The sequence below is a fragment of the Solea solea genome, chromosome 17, assembly GCF_958295425.1.
Source record: "Solea solea chromosome 17, fSolSol10.1, whole genome shotgun sequence".
In the NCBI taxonomy this organism is placed as follows: Eukaryota; Metazoa; Chordata; class Actinopteri; order Pleuronectiformes; family Soleidae; genus Solea; species Solea solea.
The window spans coordinates 9,707,533-9,726,286 of record NC_081150.1 but is presented as its reverse complement, the minus strand read 5'-3'; the positions used below and the strand labels follow the sequence as shown (position 1 = coordinate 9,726,286).

Below are 18,754 nucleotides of genomic sequence, written 5' to 3'. Positions count from 1 at the left end.
ACTCATGCATACATGAAACGATCATGTCATGCTCTGGTGAGCTCTTAACAGAGTGTCCCACTAAGCCACTGCCACACTGTGGCACTGAGAGGGAGCACACTGGCAACCATCATGCTTCAGTATGGCCTTCGTACAGGGCACATGCACACAAATGTCAACACATCTGAATGATGGCACACAAATAAATCTGTAAATCTTCCTGCTTTATTTGAAGGAATAGTTGGCCATTTGGTGAGGTTGGTAAGCACAATTTTTCAAAAATACTACCCCTATTCTAGTAATACAAAGCTAAATGCAAATTTGTGAAGTATTCCTTTAAATGTTTCCCCTGTATCGTCACTGGGTTACAATAACCAGGCTGCTCTAATGTACGGGTTCATTTACCTGGCTCTCCTTGTCTAACTCTTGCCACAAATATCTGCAGTTTATTTTAGGGAACTTATCCTTTATCCACAAAAACTAATGAAAATGAAAAGCAGACATGTGTTCAAACAGTACAGAGTCGTTCTGCATTTTTATTATCAGCAAAAACAAACCACACATCACATTACATTTTAAAAACAAGTACACTTATCGTGGATGTACAGAAAAAACCCCAAAATGAACAAAAAACCAAATATTTTAGTTTGAATAACAATAATAATAATTCTACTGGTAATAACAGTAATAATAAAAGGTATAAAAAGGAAAAATGTTTTACTTTGTAAATAAAAACCTTTGGGCAAACAAAATGTTCCCTTCGACATGCTACTTTAAAAACGCATGCAAATGTAAAGCTTTCTAGTATGGACACTTCCAGAAACACACGAAACCCCATAAATTATAAAATTTCAGCCTTTTGAACTGAACCACTTCTGCGAGTACCTCAACATGAATGCTGGATGCATCTCAGCTGGCTGTAATGGCTTCCTCTTTAACTTCTCCTCCCTATTCAGTGATCCAGAAAATGCGTGACATTTCCAAATAAATCCACCAGGCCAGGAAATGCTAAGAGGCTGCCACTTTACACTGAATGCACTCCATCAGTAAAGACAGACACATTTCATCCGGAGTCAATCGACAGTGTAAACACCTTTTTATATACGACCAAAACCCTGGGAAGAACATCAAAAACAGCACCGTTTTTTATTATTATTATTTTAATTTTTTTTATTTCCTGGATTCTCTGCAACGTGACCATCACGTCGTTGTTTCAACATAAAAGGTTCTACAAAGTCATATATGGTAGCTAAGTCAAAAAAGTATTTTTTTTTGCTTGATTATAAGCTAATAACATCATAATATATATGTACTCTTCATCAGTGTTTTATCTTATCTGTTGACAGCATGCGAGGCGGGTGGTTTGCAAGTGTTAATACCAAACATTGGCCTGTTTCTGTCTTTGGCAGCTGAGGCTTTATATATATATATTCATATATATATATATATATATATATATATATATATATATATATATATATATATATGTATACACACATGTATACATATATATATATAAGTTGAGATTTATCTCTGCCCCATTCCAGTTGCTTCACTGGGCCCAACCCTGTAACAGAGTCATGACTGTACCAGAGTGTAAAGGTTTGTGTGTCGGTGTGTGTGTGTTTGTATAGGTATTTTATAACAATAACTAACTAAATACAGCTCGTAAACATGGGAATATACTATAACAACGTCTTTTCTGCAACTCTGTAGGACATTTCAAACAGCCTAAAACTCTGTCTGCACCCACTCAAAAGGTAGTTTAATCGCGCAATCCCTGCGTCACACATTAACGCCCCTGTTACATGTAACATGTAAGATGTCATACTCCACTTACCGGTTTTGGCACACCTTTACTTACAGGATGTGACAGGTGTGTGTTTCAAGTTGTCTTCAGGTTCTGACTTAACCGTATATATGTTTTTTTGCCTTTTGGTTGTCAGTAGTTAAGGTTCAGTGCTGAGTAAAAGGGGAACTGATCCTGAATGTCCTTAAAGGCAACATCAACCAATATAATAAAGAGGCCAGTTTGCAGAGTGAAACCCTGTGTGAGGAAAAACAACCAACAATATTTGGGCTTTGTGCTTAAATCAACTGATATGTATTCTGAGGGACAATGAACCGCAATAACGTGAGACGTGAAAGGCTGCCAATCATACAGGCGTCATACAGAGAACTGCAACGCCCATCATGCCTTGTTGTGGTGAAAAGGTTGAGGTGAAGTTGAGCAGTGGGTAAAAAGCAAAACACATCACGCACTATTTTGCCCCCGTTTGCTAAAATGGTCACCACTCTTCCCGGAAATGTATATACTGTACATCACAAAAGGACAAAGTTGTTGTGCTGAAAATGAAACTAGTCCCTCACATTTGCAAGACTAAAATGCAAAAGTAAGTAAAAAAAACAACAACAAACAACTACCACATGTACCCTTTTTAAAAGAAAAGAAGTAACAGCAAAACACATCCGTAAAAAAAAAAAAAGACAAAATCATGAAGCACTGGTTACATAGTGCTAGAGCTAATTTTCACACCTACTTCAGTACAAATATTTTTTAAAACCACCTCCCTTTATGTGATTTATTGGTGTCTATGTTTGTATGGCTGTCGAGATTATAGCATCAGCTTGAAAAGACTTAAAAATGGCTCTGAAATGTGGGATTAGGCGGTAAAGCACAGTTGCAGCTCTAACTCGCTGGGTTTGACCTTTTCTTGTGACTCTCTTTGCTGTTACTCTGTACCTTTCAACAGTCTAATATTATAATGAACCTTGTGGGGCTATGTGCATGGATTTAATGGCGCATGACTGTGGTTTGCAGAGTAGTTATTAATGCTGTTTAATGTGACGACAGTCCATGTTGAGTGGGTTAAGCAGGTGGAGCCGGGATGATGTCGTTTATGTTTGATTGACAGCTGGCGCGACAGCCATTATAGGCCCTTCTTGGTTGGTGCGCTGAGTTTTCTCATTCCCCTTATCCTGCCCAGCAACTCACGGACAAAGACCTGCAGGGAGGAAAGACATAAACAGTTAGACGGAGAGAAAAAATTCACTACTAGTTAATGACATACAACTAAGCTATCAAAACTGATTATTAAATACTGCGCCAAGTCTTTAGATGGCAGTCCTGACTTAGTTTCTGTTTAGTTTTGATTTAGTGCGGCCATTAATGTAGAGATCATTAAGATTTTATATTTTAGGAAACACTCTTTTGTACAGTTGGCAGACCTCATGTCGTTCTATTCTCAGGAAGAAATCAGATGATTCCTAAAGTGTTTAACTATTCCTTTGAAAGGGAAACTTCTAAAGCCAGACAAGTCCAAAAATAACCCATTACAAAACAGCTCCTAATTCATTCTTCATCCGGCCAAAAAAAAGAGAGATGTTTTGGCATTGCTGCTACTGCAGGGAATTATGGGAGGGGGCAGTCTTTACTCAGAAACATCCACTTTGTGCTGCGTGCATGTACAAAAACAGCCAAAAGTGACGCTGGAAGAGCAGGAAAATAAACACATACAGCAACAAGCAAATAACATGACGGTACGAATGAGGACAAATGAGTCTAGTGACTGTGTGGTGGAGAATGTGCTGGAAAATATCCCACTCATTACACTGCAGGGACACTGCTCATCATGACCCAATTACTGATAGACAGCCTCCGTTACTATGGTCTGTCATTCTCCATCTAGTTCTAGTCCTTTTATATATAAATATATATATATGAATCCCTCTCTCCCATCTCTCTGTAATGGCTTCTATATCCAACATAACTCCCATCAGCACCCATTGAAGTGTACAGTTTTCATTCATGGCTCTCGTTATGCCTCGTCTTTCGCCACCTTCATCTTTTCTCTCCGTGGTGTCTGTCTTTCACTGTTTATCCCCCAGCTGATGCCGACTTTGTGGACAAAAGCTCAACATGGAGTCTGCGTTGCTCCATAATCAGGGGATCACAGTACGTGTGTGTGTGTGTGTGTGTGTAGTTGTGTAGTTGTGACAGCTATCAGCGGTTGTCAACCTGGCTGGACACTTTGAATGACCTTGTAATGGTAATGTAACAGGTTGACCTAATGCCACACACGCACGCACGCAGAGGACAGATGGGGGGAGTCCAGGCTGGACAACATTGCCGTATGTGGAGGTAATGTGATTTGTGTGTGTGTCACCTTTAATCACCTCACCTCAACACAATACAAACACTTAACACTTTTACACACACACACACACACACATGCAAAACACACCCGTTCACACACTCACAATGAACAATACTCAAGTCCTTTAACGGGAAAACAGACGGTGTGTTTACACCATACGTCAATCATGACTGTGTGTTTAGGTTTCAGTCTTACACATTGTGATCAGAGTGTGTGTCATCTGGGTCACGGTGGATCAACATGCAGTCCATCAATAATGTTTAGGTCATTGATACTGAAAGTATGGATGACAGACATGAAACATACTAACCTCTGTTGGTTTGTAGCAGTCTATTAACGATTCCTGTGCAAAGAGGAGAAACAGAAAGTTGTTGTTGAGGGGATTAGACATGTTCACGCTTGTCACTGCAGCAGCAGGACTTTCTTTTTTGTTAGTAGTTTATGTAAAAATCGCCATTTTTACATTTTTACCAACAGCTTTCAATTACAATTGGAAAGCCACTTTGAATGGCAAATAAATGTTCCACGTTATTGTCCAGTACAGCACAAGGAAAGTCAATGTTTAACTTGTCTGACTCCTGATTTGTGCCAGACTTTGGTAATGGAATCAAAACAACAAGCGTTACAGAATTTGATACCAGTGCTACCAGTTCTTTCACTGACTCACCATGCATGTCTGGAAAACCTGCTGCTCTTAAGGTGTGTTGAGGCAAAACAAGAAGCACAATCCAGATACCGCATGTGCAAAGTCGATTAGAAGACAGGAGTTGATTGACATCTGTGCAGTTTTTAGTCGTTAGATGTTGGTGCCAATAAACACAAAATGTACTGCTTCATGTTTTGTCTGAGCACACTTTTATAACCGTTTATTGTAACCTTTTATTGTAACAACTGTTTGCTGGAAGTTAATATTCTGGAAATAAATGTAAAACTACAGGGGAGGCTTCACTCAATCATATCGTCCTCTTCTTAGTGGCACGATAGACTGTAGATACAAATGGACATAGTCACCTGTGAACGTCAAAAACCGATACAGAAATTGCAAATTTCAGGAGCAGGAGTTTGTGGTCCGTCCATTTTCACATACAGTCTATGAACAGCAAACATTACGGCTTGGTGAATTAAACTATAACTCCTTCCTCTCACCAATAAATACATTAACACTTCTATATTGTAGTGGCTCCTCCAAATAAAAGACATGAAGTATGAGGTATGAAGACAGACACAGTCACAGGGGTGTACAGTACCTGTAATTTGCTGGCTCTCTCGTCATCACTGGTGACCTCCAACAGGTCGTCTATGTCTATCTCCACCTCTGGCATCTCCTCCTCCTGGAACATAAAGATGCTCTTGGTTAGTGAGTTGCTAAAACAGAGGCACACAAAGACGGCAAGAGCACTTTCTTTTGGTGACAATAGGTTTATTAAACATTGGCACATATTATAATAATCCTTTTTTTTTTTTCTTTAATGTGACACCAACCCCCTTCCAAATCCAATTACACATCTCAGCACAAGTCTGTATTAAAAACGCCGTTCTCAAATCGCTGCACTCAAAGCTCCCAAAGTGCCCAAACATATATTTGCCTATTAGATGCAGGCATCATATGGAAATGTCATTGCGCCAGGGCAGGGCCACTTAGTGGCTCAGTGGTTCGAGGCTGTTTTCAGCTCAAAACCACTTCAAAGGTCCTGTGCTTCCTTGGTTCCTTCTATTCCACCACAGGCGTGTGCAGAAGAGGCATGCAGGGAGGATCAAGCCTTCCCTCCCAGCTACTGCGGATCTTCCATACTCTTCTTTTCTAGGAAGTGAAGCCATAGCATTCCCGTGCAAGTGCAGCTTCTGTGAACGAGTGGTGACCAACAGCTTAACTACACCATACTGCTCAAGTTCAACTCGCAAACCTGCACGTTGGATGATAGTGTGCGTCAAAATTTAAGTCCAACGCCAACATATGGTGTGAAAGTCGGGGGAAGTGGGTGGTATCCCTGTATCACACTTTAATGCAGCAAACCACAGATTGCTTCAGGCCTGTAATTGACGTCTGTTGTTTTATTAACAGGAGTACTGCAGCCAGTGTTCATTTGCAAGCAATTTTCTACAACTTTATAGTGATTTTTCCCTCCCAAAAATGTTTCTATTTGCCAAAGAACAAACTCACTGATCACAGCATTGAGAGAATGTGTGAAATGTTTATTTATTTAATTATTCATTCATTTATTTATAAGCCTTTATTTAACCAGTTTAGTCCCACTAAGATCAAGTAAAATTCTAACAATTAATAACATTAAAACTTGCACATGACGAACACGCCAAAGTTTGAAACTCATTCCTCTCCTCGTCTAAGATTAGACTGTAAAGCTGCCTTTCCCAAATTCATTTGAAACTTACAATAAATCTCAAGATATCCAAGGAAAAAAGATCACGACTTCTGTTTTTCCCCATTTTTTAAAAGAGAAGATAAGAATCGAATTGTGCCCAGTATGGTTTGCGTAGACACACAAACACGAGCATCAGTGAGAGTGACGACCAATCGACTTTAGAATTACTCAACAGTGTTGAGAAAGAAACACATGAATTCAGCTAAACAGCAAAAGCTGTTCATGTGCTTTTGCAATTATTTCATATACATTTAAACTGTATGGTATCTAATACTGGAACATTAAATGGTCATTACCCATATGGGCTATACCAACCCCAAAAAAGATGCTGTATTACACGTTTAGTGAAGAGACTACAGAACTATACCGAGTGTAAATAAAGTTTCTCATGCAAATCATTAACAATGAGAATAAAAATAAAGCGTAAAAAGTCCAATCATGAGACCAAACCTTTTTCAACTTTGACATCAGTGAAACCTGCATCATCTCTTCTGCATTTAATCACTCACACACACGCACACATCACATTCCTGAGCCTTTTTAAGTGGCATTTACACGACTGGCATTTAAAGCGTCTCGGTGTCTCTGCAGACAAGTCTAGCGTCCCCTTCCACCACTTGTTCTGTGTCTTAGTGAAGGGGTCTCTGCTCTGAAATCACAGCGCATTAAGGAATCACAAACCAAAAGGTTGAGAGAAGAGGGGGAACGTGACAGGACAAATCAGAGCCTGTCAACTATTAGTATTAGTAGTGTGTGTGTGTGTGTGCGTCCTGAGGACTGACATTTGCATATATGCAAATGAGAAACATCACAGGGGAAACCAAAGAAAAGAGGGATAAATGGGTGAAGAGATGAAAAGAGAAATGAGAAAAAAAAAGGGTTAAGGGAAGGAAATGATGAGTATAACACACAATGAATTTTACATGCTATTTAACTTTTTTGACATTGGTTGAAACATTAAATGTGTATGTTGAGAAAAAACAAAACCAAACATAATGCAATCCATCTTAACTTAACACTAACACACATGTTTATCAATATTTACCCCTCTTAAATGTCATATTTATCACATTTTAACTACCTTACCCTGAAACCGGTCTCTTTAGACAGTTACAGATACAAATCATACACATACCACATCCTAAAAACATAGTTGTTTTAACGTTACAGAGGCAGCATACAGAAAAAAACTGTGTAATCCAGACAGATATAAAGAAACTGCTAACTACTTTTAAATGTCACCTGTGTTTTGGTGAATTTATAGTGCAATAACATTATATTTTCTTAAAAATGGTACCTTTAGGATAAACAATACTTTTTTCAAGGCGGATGTAGTGGCACATTAGTCTACGGTGAAATAAAGACGCTACTCAAATGCAGAAAGTATAAAATAATAAAATATTGTTGTATTTGTATGCTAATGGAAGTTGAAATCTATCAAAATTAGTGTTTAGTTTACGTGGATGTAGTGTGAGAGTGGGAAGCAATGAGTGTTTGTGTGTTTGAAGCCTAGAAGCTGCAGTTGAAAGGCAAATGTGTGTGTGTGTGTGTTTATACGCAGAAGAAAGACATAGTGATGAAAACAGGAAAAGAGATAGTGTGTGTGTGTGTGTGTGTGTTATGTGTAGAGGATAATGTGTGCACGAGAGATAACAAGGAGCTGTGTGTTTGTTGCAATGAAAGTGACTTTGTTTTTAGACCATGTCTACAAGCAAAAAGAGAGTCATCCAGTGTGTCTGTTGTGTGCAGAGAAAGTGTGTGTGTGTGTGTGTGTGTGTTAGACTTGTTTTCACCGACAGTTGAGGAGCCGGCAGCGTTTTCAGTCTGGTTCATCGGACGAGGTGAATGAAAGCGAATGTAAAAACAGCCCTGACCCTGTGACTCACCACAAACTGTACTCAAACACTCAACTGAAACAAAGAGGCAATCCCCTCGTGACAGGCAACGGTTTCACTTGGCTCGGTGATTTATTATTACTATTTATACTCTATATGACCAGAAATACCAGTTATAACAAGACTCTTAGATCAGCAACCGCTTTCTTTTGTAGCATAAAGTTCTACATGTCCACCACTTGGAACCACTTGGAACTTGGAATTACACTGGTTATACTGTAAGAAATTATACTATTATTTCAGTGTGATTCTACCGTTTTGTTCTTCTTCTCTAGAGGGCGCCACAGCAAATCACCTGCTTTTTCAGCAATCCATCCACATACATGATTTGGAGGAGATTTTTATGCCACATGCTCTTCCTCATGCAACCTTCACATTTATACTGAAGTATACTGGAGTATGCTGGCGTACATTCAATCATTGGGGAGCAATGGGGATTGGGTTCCTTGCTCGGAGGTATCTTATGGCATGTTTCCACCCAAGTAGAAAGGTTTGTTACTGTATAAGCATTTCCATTAGGAATAGTACCAAGATAACCGGCCTCAACCTTCCCTTAGGGTACCAGAGTAATGGTACGGTACCGGTATGGGTGGAGCTTGACCCATGATAGTCAGCTGATTAGGAGACAGAAAAGCATCACTGCCTTGCAACCAGTGTTTCTTCAACGCCCGCAGTCTATTCGGACAAACAGCCACAATTGTACTAGCCCTTAACCTGTCGGGATTCGAACTGCAACCCTCCAGTTAAAAGCCAAGTTCCCTTTCCACTAGGCCATGCGCCACCCCCCTGATTCTGTAGCTGTGTGTGTGTGTGTGAGCTACTGTAGATAAATGGTTTTGTCAGGAGGATCATGGCAGCCGTCAAGTGTCAAGGTGTAGCCAATGATACTGCTGTCAGTCAGATGTCATTTTCTCTCCGGTCATTCTGCGCATGCACGCGTTTAATTCACGCGAGCAGGAACGTTGAGTCGAGCGGACTGTATCTCAGCGTACGGACAGAAATGTAGCTGACATTGACGGATCCCACCCATAACAGAGATAATGTGAGGGGGGAATTTTGAAAGAAAGGAAGCTACTGTAAACAAAAAGTGGGAAAGATTTACTCAGTCAAAGAATGGGATATCAAAGGAGATATGAGATAAATGGGGAAGGTAAGAGGAAGTGGGAGTGAAAAGAAACAAAGAGAGCCGCAATTGGACGACGTAAGAGGAGAACATAGAGATAAAGGGAGATGGGGAGCGCACTGGTACGTGTGTCACTGTGATGATGAGGCAGAGAGGAAGGAAGAGGAGGATTGTGCAAAAGCAGCACATCCTCACAGCTCAACTTTCTACCTCTCTCTCTCTCTGCACCACCAATGCTGTGTCCCATCAAAGCACAGAGGAGCTCAAGGTTGGATGAATTCCTCTTAGGAGTCGGGTGAGGGTGTGAAAGTGACACATGACAAATAATGATGGGGATGGGACAAGACAACCCAAACGATGGGAGGCTCAAAGGATTACAACGACCAAGAGGGCAAAGAATGTTTTTTTTTTCTTTAAATAAATGTGTTTCATGAGCTCTTTACCCCGACCTCCTTCATCTCCCAGCTCCTCCCCATTGGCCCTCCAGCAATGCAGTTTGCTGAAACCATACAACACTGATGCAGTGGCTTCTCTACAGTTAGCTGCGGCAGCAAGGTCGTTCCCACGCTGATTCAGCTGCATTCTAGAGCAGTTTTAAAAATGCTATCAAACCATCACGACCCAGTTCATAATATAAAAATGGCAAATCTTTGCATCTTATGTTTCTGCTTTGTGGCACTGACCTGAAACCTGGAGCTACGCAGTGTGGTTGCACTGCGGTTTATTGTATCGTGGTATATTGTATATTGTACAGTGGAATACAAGAATATGGATGCCACTATACAGATAAGTTGAAATTGTCTCATTCGTCTTTGGATAAACAGATTCTCACTGTTTATTTACCAGACAGTGTCCGCCTCAGGCTGATGTATTGATAGCTGGCGACCATGTTGACCTTCGCCCTCTGCCAAGCCACAGCTCGAGCCAATCTGGTCTCTCAGTCACTCGGCAAACATGACAACTGGTTCAAGACATTAATAGATCAATTCCACAATGTGCAGAGTCACTCAACGCAAGCAAAGAGGTTGCTCACTATTAAACAACACACCCTGACCTGAACACACCCCTCTCTTTGAAAGTCAAAACAATCATTTTACCTCTCTCTCTCTCTCTCTCTCTGTCCGTCTTTCTCTCATCTCCTCTCTCTCTCTCTCTCTCTCTTTCTCTCAGACACGTGTGAATGCAGACTGTGTTTTTACATCTTTTCACAGTGACCAGCCACAGAGAGTGAGTCAGTGTTTTGTGCACAGCCAGTTTATGGACTGTGACAGTGAAACCAGTGATTAACTGGTTCCTCTCAGGATGGGGAGAGATGTCATAGGAAGACAAGAAAATCAGTGTGCGAGTGTGAAACGTCAACATCTCCTCTTTCACAGGCTCGGTGGCTTCTGCAGCTGTGGTTACACACTGTGCAGCTGGTTCTTGGACTGTTTTCTTTCTATCAATCTTTGAACTTTGTAGCTGACATTCCACATGAAATAAAGTACAAAAAGGGAACTACAGTACATAATACCATTATATCATGTTTTTTTTTTGCTTTTGCTTTATCCAATTGGCAGCAGGCAGACCCATAAGCCTCCCCAGGGTTGGCAGTAATATCTACAACCACTATGACAAGCATTACACCAGTCCAGCTAAGCCCATAAACACAGCATGCAGGGTTAATAGAGTGGGAAACCACAAAGGTCTAAGAGAAGACAGGAAGAGTCAAGAAGCGAGAGATAAAAGCGGAAAGTGTTCATTTCATTTCAGAAAATGTTGATCAATTGTCTGTCACATTATCCATGTAGAAATGTAATGGATATATTAGAATTAGGGCTGACTGATATAGAATAGAATATGATATAATATGATAGAATAGAATAGAACAGAATAGAATAGAACAGAGACAATACAGTTAACATAGTTCCATTACAAATAATGCAACTCTTGTCCCTAGTTGGGCTTTTACATGAGCAGTATAATAACATATACATGATCAAACACGTTAAAACTACACTCAAACACAGAGTTACAGGCTAAAATTACATAACACATTAAAATATAAATGCATACACATAACAACAAGCTAAACTACAGTACACACAATAACACTTAAATAAACATAAATCACTACAATAAAGTATGATACAACTTGCTAATATCTACACTTATAGGTCTGTTTTTCTTTTAGCCAGCACTTAACCTTCGTTGTAAACAGTTTTATGTCTGATATTAATTTGATTTTGGTTGGCAATGGAGAATGTGGATTGTCCAAATGTGGTCTTGCGATTATGGTCTTTTACAGTTATGATTCACCTCACTCCTGGTTACTCCGGTACTATCGTGTTTTTGGATGGACCGGGAAATATATGGCATTTTTATAATATGTCATTTTTTTTCAGTAGTTGATAAAACCATAACAAAAAATCACCACAAAATACTTTTCCTCCTTAGCAAAAATAGCAGGAATTCAATGTGTATATATCGACATAATAACAAGCACAGTGAACCGTTTGACCCTTATGATAATAATTGATATTGACTGATGGACACGTTTGGTTAATGTCTCACAGCCCAAATAGCCACTCGTCACGTTTGATTAGCACCGTCAACAACAGACAAACGACGTCTGATGCTGGAGGGGAAATTACAATGAGAGCGGCGGCGGAGGATAAGGAGCAGGAGAGTGGGTGTCTTGAAGAGGCTGAAGCTGAGACAAGGGAGAGGAGGAAAAGAGCAGCGAATGACGGCAATACTGAAGGAGACGACAAACAGGGGGAATGAACAACATTGCAACTTTGTGTCCTTGGTTTTGTTTATTTAAAAGAGAGACATGCGACACCTTTCCACTGTTTGTTTCTTTATAGATGTCTGTTTCAGCAGCTGCTGGGTATCCGCTCACTAAGAGGCTGTCTTGTCAACACCTCGGATTTGTTTAGCAGCACGCGCATGTGTCTGCAGGTGCGACATGAAATGTGTCAACACGTGCCCGGACGTCGAAGCAAGTCACTATTTCTGTCGCCGCAATTTAAATGGCGGGTTAGATAAAATGCCTTCCAAAGCACACGCAACAAACTGCAATGACCTCCGTCGCCACCAGCTCCGTAAACACAGCAGGGTTGAAATATTCCAATGCCTAGATAATGGTCGTCATTCTGAATCCTTTTTTTTATTTATCTATTTCAGAGTGCATCTTAAAATGGATGGCGTAATCAAGCTTACCCTACTTCCTGGCATCAATCAATGTGAGATTTGTTCGACTGATCACATCCATCAACTGTCAGCGGTGATAGATGCACATGACAACTCCCATTTACCTGCAACATTAGCACATCATTAAGCATCGGCTGCTTTCACCTGTGTGTCTGCAGTATATGCACATAACTGTACAGTATATCCAGTAACCTCAATGGTAACATTAGGCATCTGCCTTGTGCGTGTCACTGTGCATGCTATTTCTAAACCTATTGAACGTTTGCTAATGACTTGGCTTGAATTGCACTGTTTGCTCGTCCTCTGCTACCCAATGAGGTTCACATGATACATCTCCATTGTCTTTCCCAGCAAGAAGAAACATGAAAGGCGAGCAAGGGGAGAGGTTATTGACAAGGGCGCAGGAGAGCTAGAGAGAGAGAGAGAGAGAGAGAGAGTGAGAATGGGGGGTGGGGGAGATATAGGAAAGAAAAAAGAGATGAAGATGCCCATTTTTGTTTCCTACTTAGGAGAATTCAGCACCCTTTGTCCACAACACACACACTCACTATCTTGAACTATGGTTGTAGCAGGATTGTGGCGTCCACTTGAACCACTGCTCTTGTCCCTGTGTACATGCACTTGTGGGGGGGGGATCGATTTATTGAACCAAGTGTGTAGTTGGTAGCATGCCGAGGTCTACCAATCCGCAAACTCGGATTAATATCATAACATGTGATCAACTCAAGGAGGATTATGCACGAGAAGATGGTCGTGATGATCACCACTTCCGTTTGCTCCAGCTACGCACGCTGACTGTGTTGTGCTTGCCTGTCTTTGAAGCCAGTCTCTGTATCTGTTTCATGAGAAAACCTGATACCAGAGAACATTACGAGATGCTTCAATAACACGGCCTGACACAGAGCAAACATTTAACTTTACTAGTCCAACAGTAGCAGGACCAGATCGCCCTCAGTCCATTTTCCTTCTGCTTCTTTCAGTTATGTAACATTAGTTTCCATGAATTTGTTTCATTCTGGGAAATATCTTCTTAGCCCTCCGTTAAATGTGTCTTTAAAGGGCCACTTACACTTCATCCTACGTCTTTACTTCCACACGTACTGGGACAGCCTAAGCACACATATGAGAGGTAGGGCTAAGTGGGAGGGGCAAATGAGATTGATGGTGCGTTTCATTTGTAGACGGAACTTGGATTTCTAACTCAGAAACTCGGAGCAACCTCTCTGTCTCTCTCTCAGCTATAGGATAGCAGAAGGTGAGGTGTGTCAGAGATGGATGCCCCTCTGCTCTCCTGGGAAATGTCTCTTGTTCATTTTGCTTTTAAGAACACAGCGAGAGGGATTCGGCTCAGGAAGAGAAAGAGAGAGCGAGATAAAGGGGGAAGAAGAGTGATTACCAAGCACCCAAGTGCTCCCAGCACAGCTCTTAGACAAGTAAAGAATAGGAAAAATCTGATCTTATTGTCTCTTCTTCTTGGCTTTACTTTATCTCCTCCATTTTTCACTTTACTTCTAAAAGCTAGCGTGGGAATATTGGCATGTAAATGTACCTTTAGTCTGTCACTTAGCTGAAGCACGTCCCTCACTTCTCACTGCTTTGTGGGAGTTCTGGGACTGAAAAGCGACTAAAAACCACTCTCCCTCTCCCAGTGTGAGAGTCTGGATCAGACTGTAAACGACTGCTTTTAAAGCTGAGGTCAAGTCCAGCTGATTAAAAGGCAGAATGTGTCAGCGCGTTGATAAGTCTGTCTGTCTGAGAGCGCAGCACAACGCAATCGATGTAGGCTGCTGTGGGTGTGTGTGTGTGTGTGTATCAGAGAGAGAACTAGAGTGGCAGCGATGGATGGAGTGGTAAATCTGATGTCGCCTCACTAACTCCACGGCTTTCTGTGTGCTGTTGGGGTGGAAATGCAGAATAAGGGGAGAGAGACACGGTATGCCCTACTTTCCGATGCCTCCGCTTTGATGGAGCCCCACTCACTGAGACAGCGTGCACTGCCCTCAGGCCTATAGTGTGTGTGTGTGTGTGTGTTCATGTATGTGTCTATGGATGTGAATGGATGTGTGTTTAAGGCCATGCTTGCTTTTTCGGGTTGATGATATTCAGCTGCTGTTTGGCAGATATGACACAGTCTAAACATAGAGGTGTTAGTGGACATGAAGTGGCTGTGATTTCCGCATCACGTGACCAAACATCATGATGGAGGCATTGCACAGATAAAAGAAAATCTTCAACAATCCACCACAGCAGCGAGGTTTCAAACTAACAATGTACTTGTTTCATTACCATCCTGTCTTCCTACTGTCAAACAGCGCTGTGCCACTTTCAGCATCCAGCAGGATATCAGATCATCCCTGAGACTGATAACAACACCACAGAGGAAAGGGTTTTTACATGTAATATTATCCAATATGTCGTGTAAAAGACACGACATGAGGAGGCATCTGGCTGCTGGGAATATCAATACCGAAGTATGTACGCCAGAATTCCCATCACTACAGGGGAGTCCGCCGATCAGAAATGTTACTAAAGTGACATCAAGAGATTGATTTTTGTGAATCTTGAAACCACCGCGCGGTAAGAATCTTGTGATTTTAGTTATTAAATATCAATGTTAATTTAATTCGGTAAAATCACCTCCGGCTGTATCAAACCATTCATCCACTGAGAGAGAAAAGCTAATGTTGCACGGTTGGGGATGTGACCGTCTGAAATCAACATTGGGCTGGTGCACTCCAGAGCTCTCTTTGAAACATCAAACAGAACAGTCCAAACCGTGTGTGTGTGTGGGGGGGGGTCGACTTGTAGATCAAGCACACCTGCTGACAACAGACCAATATACGGCCAAGAGCCCAGTCAGCTTTGAAATGTAAACCAGTCCACTCTCATACTCTCAGACAGGCTATACAGCTCTTTTCAACTTGAGTGAGAGCCACAGCCGCAGGACCATAAAGTAAGGAGGAGGGAGAAAGAAAGGACGATGCAAAAACAACAGCTGAGGGTTAAACGCCTGGTGATGGTGTTCCAGTAGGCTTGGTTTGAAAAGTGTGTTTATGGAAATGTGCGTTTAAAGCTTTAAAGAGACAAACTACTGAGACACTAATGTGCCCTCCAATCAATGTTGACATGCAGTGTCCTGCTGTGATTTGTGCAGGTGATTCCCCTCTGCATACACACACGCTCACTGCAGTGGTTTAGAAATGCAGTATCTCACATAAATAAATAACCACATGAACACTAGTGTGTATGTTGAGGCTGAGACTCTCTCCAGTGTACATTCACATGAATATCCCTGCAAGCATAACCGTCAACTCAGCATAGTCTGATGGGTTTATGCACATGTGGATGCATACATACACTGTAGTAATGTATGTGTGTGTGTAAGTGCACATATGTGAGTGTTTGTGCAGACCCTCTGCTGCAAGGAAGCGGGTCAGAGCCAGAGGAGATGATTGGCTGGTGCAGAGAGTCACACAGCATCAGCACATCCTTAACCCACTGCCCTTCTTTCCTCTCTGTCCTCCAGTCCAACACCTCCCCCCACTTGGCTCTGGCAGCATATTGCCTATGCATGCTGCCTATGCACACACACACACACACACACACACACACACACTACCTCTTTCTCCCCTTCTGTAAATGTTAAAGAATACGATCTGTGAACGTGAGAGCGTAAAAATAATTAGGCTGTCAATATTGTCTGGCGACAGATCCTCCTTTAATAAGGTCATAAATCCGCCAAAGAAACGATTAGCCAATTCCAATACTGTCATGCGCTAAAGGTTTAATAAACCTTTTAGTGGCGAGGACAATGACGCAGTATTTAAATTAATAAGGTTAAATGTTTTCACATCCCGTATTTTTCGTACAATGTCGGTGCGTAAAAACGCGTAAAAGCGCGCAGACACGCGGTTTCTCTCGGCCTCAGTCCTGTATGTTTCGTAGTGTTGGTGCGTAAAAGCGCGCAGACATGCGGTTTCTCCCGAGCTCAGTCTTGTATTTTACGTAAAAGGTTGGTGCGTAAAAGCGCGCAAACATGCGGTTTCTCTCGACCTCATTGAACCAGCCATTCATCTTCACCATCTCTCTCTCTCTCTCTCTCTCTGTGTGTCTCTCTCTCTGTGTCTCTCTCTGTCTCTCTCTGCCTTCAAGGCAGGAGAGGACACAGTGCATCTGAGTCCAAAGAGCGACCAGACTGCTTTGTGTCGCTTCAGACTCCTCTGCTACATTCAGCAAAGCAGCAAACAGACAGTCGGTGCTGCACATGCAGGACAAAGACACGCCAATAAACCAAAGAACACATGTTATTGCAGCGGAGGAGGCTGTGGTCCATTAAAGCCACGCTGCAGTCCTGATTCAGGTACTGGCAGAAAACAAAGGAATCAGCACCAGTTTTTTTCCCCCACCTGTCTCCAAGGTCTTAAATGTGTCTGTGACAGTTCCACTCACCTCGCAGTCGTACAACTCGCTGAGCTGCTCGATGATCCACTCCTCCAGGACGAGTCTTTTCCGCAGCTCTTTCCTGTCATACTTGACCGTCACCTTGCCCTGCCTCTTCTGGACCGGGTCGTCCGCGGTGGTGATGGGGCCGGAGCCCACGCAGCCCACCCCGGGCGCACCTTGGAAGAAGACGCGGCTGCCGGCTGTGGACAGAGGGGCACTAGTCTCGGTGCTGGCGGCCGACATTGCGGGACGTGATTTCTTGTTACGTGTAGATGAATGAGCGTGGACTGCAGCGTTCAGAGATGGTGCGCTCTGTACGGCTGCAGACAAGAGAGTGGAGAGCTGCTTTTAAACAGCTGCTATTTAAAGCGCAGCGCCGGAGACAGAAGGCGGAGTTAACGCTGCAAGAAATGGGCATCAGCGCCTCCAACAGACAAATTACAGTCAATGTTTCCCCAAAAATGAATATATTTCAGTGATCCGCATATAGATGTTCTTCCTGGCGCAATCCTCCCATTTAAAGTACACGGATGAGGCCCCATCGTGGCTTTAGAGCAGGGGTCTCACACTCAAATTGCCTGAGGGCCACTGAGCATCTAGTCTGGACTTTAGGAGACCAGTCAAATGAAATGATGGGAAAAAGCAACGTTTCAAAATAAAAACACTTTTGCTGATCCAGAACTATGCATTTATGATGCAAAATTAATATTAATAGAAAACCATACAGAAATAACACTGATATTAAGTAGCAGGCTGCTTGAAATCAATTGGAGGGTCGCATGTGACCCATGGACCACGAGTTTGACACCTCTGCTTTAGAGTGAACATTTAACCCAATCAATGGTGGAACAGTGGGGATTGGATACCTTGCTCAGAGGTACAAGGCAAGTTCCCTTTCCACTAAATCATTGGCTGCCCCAACTCACAACTTTCTAATCAGATTAAGATTAGGCCCAGTGTTTTAGGAGGATATACTCATAAATCGGAATCTGTTTCTAATAATGCAATAATAATGTAGTGTACATAACTATTTCTAATAGTTTATAATAATAAAAGGGCTGCAACTATTGATTATGTTCATAATCAATTAATGTGTAGACTCTTTCCTCGATTCATCTATTAATTGTTTAGTCCATAAAATATGAAATATGTTGATCGTTGATGATGATGCTCTCAAATATCTTGTTTTGTCCACAATTTCTTTGTTATGTGAAGCAAAGAAACCAGAAAATATTCACATTTAAGAAGCTTAATTATAAATGATAAGAAACCTGAATCGATAATCAAAATAGTTGACTATTGATTTCGTAATCGATTAATAGATGCAGCCCTGAATAATAATTTTATTATTTCCAAATTCCAGTCTGTTTGTGTCCATAAATCTTGTGTCTATGAGTACAGGCTGATATTAAATTGATGGATCTGCTCACCTGGTCATGTTTTTAATATGAAACCAGCACCCTCGCGCCCCCTGTTGGTTATAGGGAGTATTCCACTTGTAATAAGCTCTGTTTTTTGTTTTTTTTAATGACATAGTACAATGTTTTGTTAGACAAACGCTCTTATCTAATGCTGTGTCAT

At 41.7% G+C, this 18,754-nt stretch overlaps 1 protein-coding gene across 1 annotated transcript; it reads right to left on the bottom strand.

Annotated features, from left to right (window-relative positions):
• Window positions 1-1,602: 1,602 nt before the first annotated feature.
• Window positions 1,603-17,520, bottom strand: ppp1r14c (protein phosphatase 1, regulatory (inhibitor) subunit 14C). Its single transcript, XM_058612571.1, has 4 exons — window positions 17,180-17,520; window positions 5,384-5,467; window positions 4,447-4,479; window positions 1,603-2,984 (listed from the first exon to the last, which is right to left on the bottom strand). The coding sequence occupies exons 1-4, from the start codon at window positions 17,414-17,416 to the stop codon at window positions 2,910-2,912; spliced, it is 429 nt and encodes a 142-aa protein (XP_058468554.1). The 5' UTR covers window positions 17,417-17,520; the 3' UTR covers window positions 1,603-2,909.
• Between the last annotated feature and the right edge of the window lie 1,234 nt (window positions 17,521-18,754).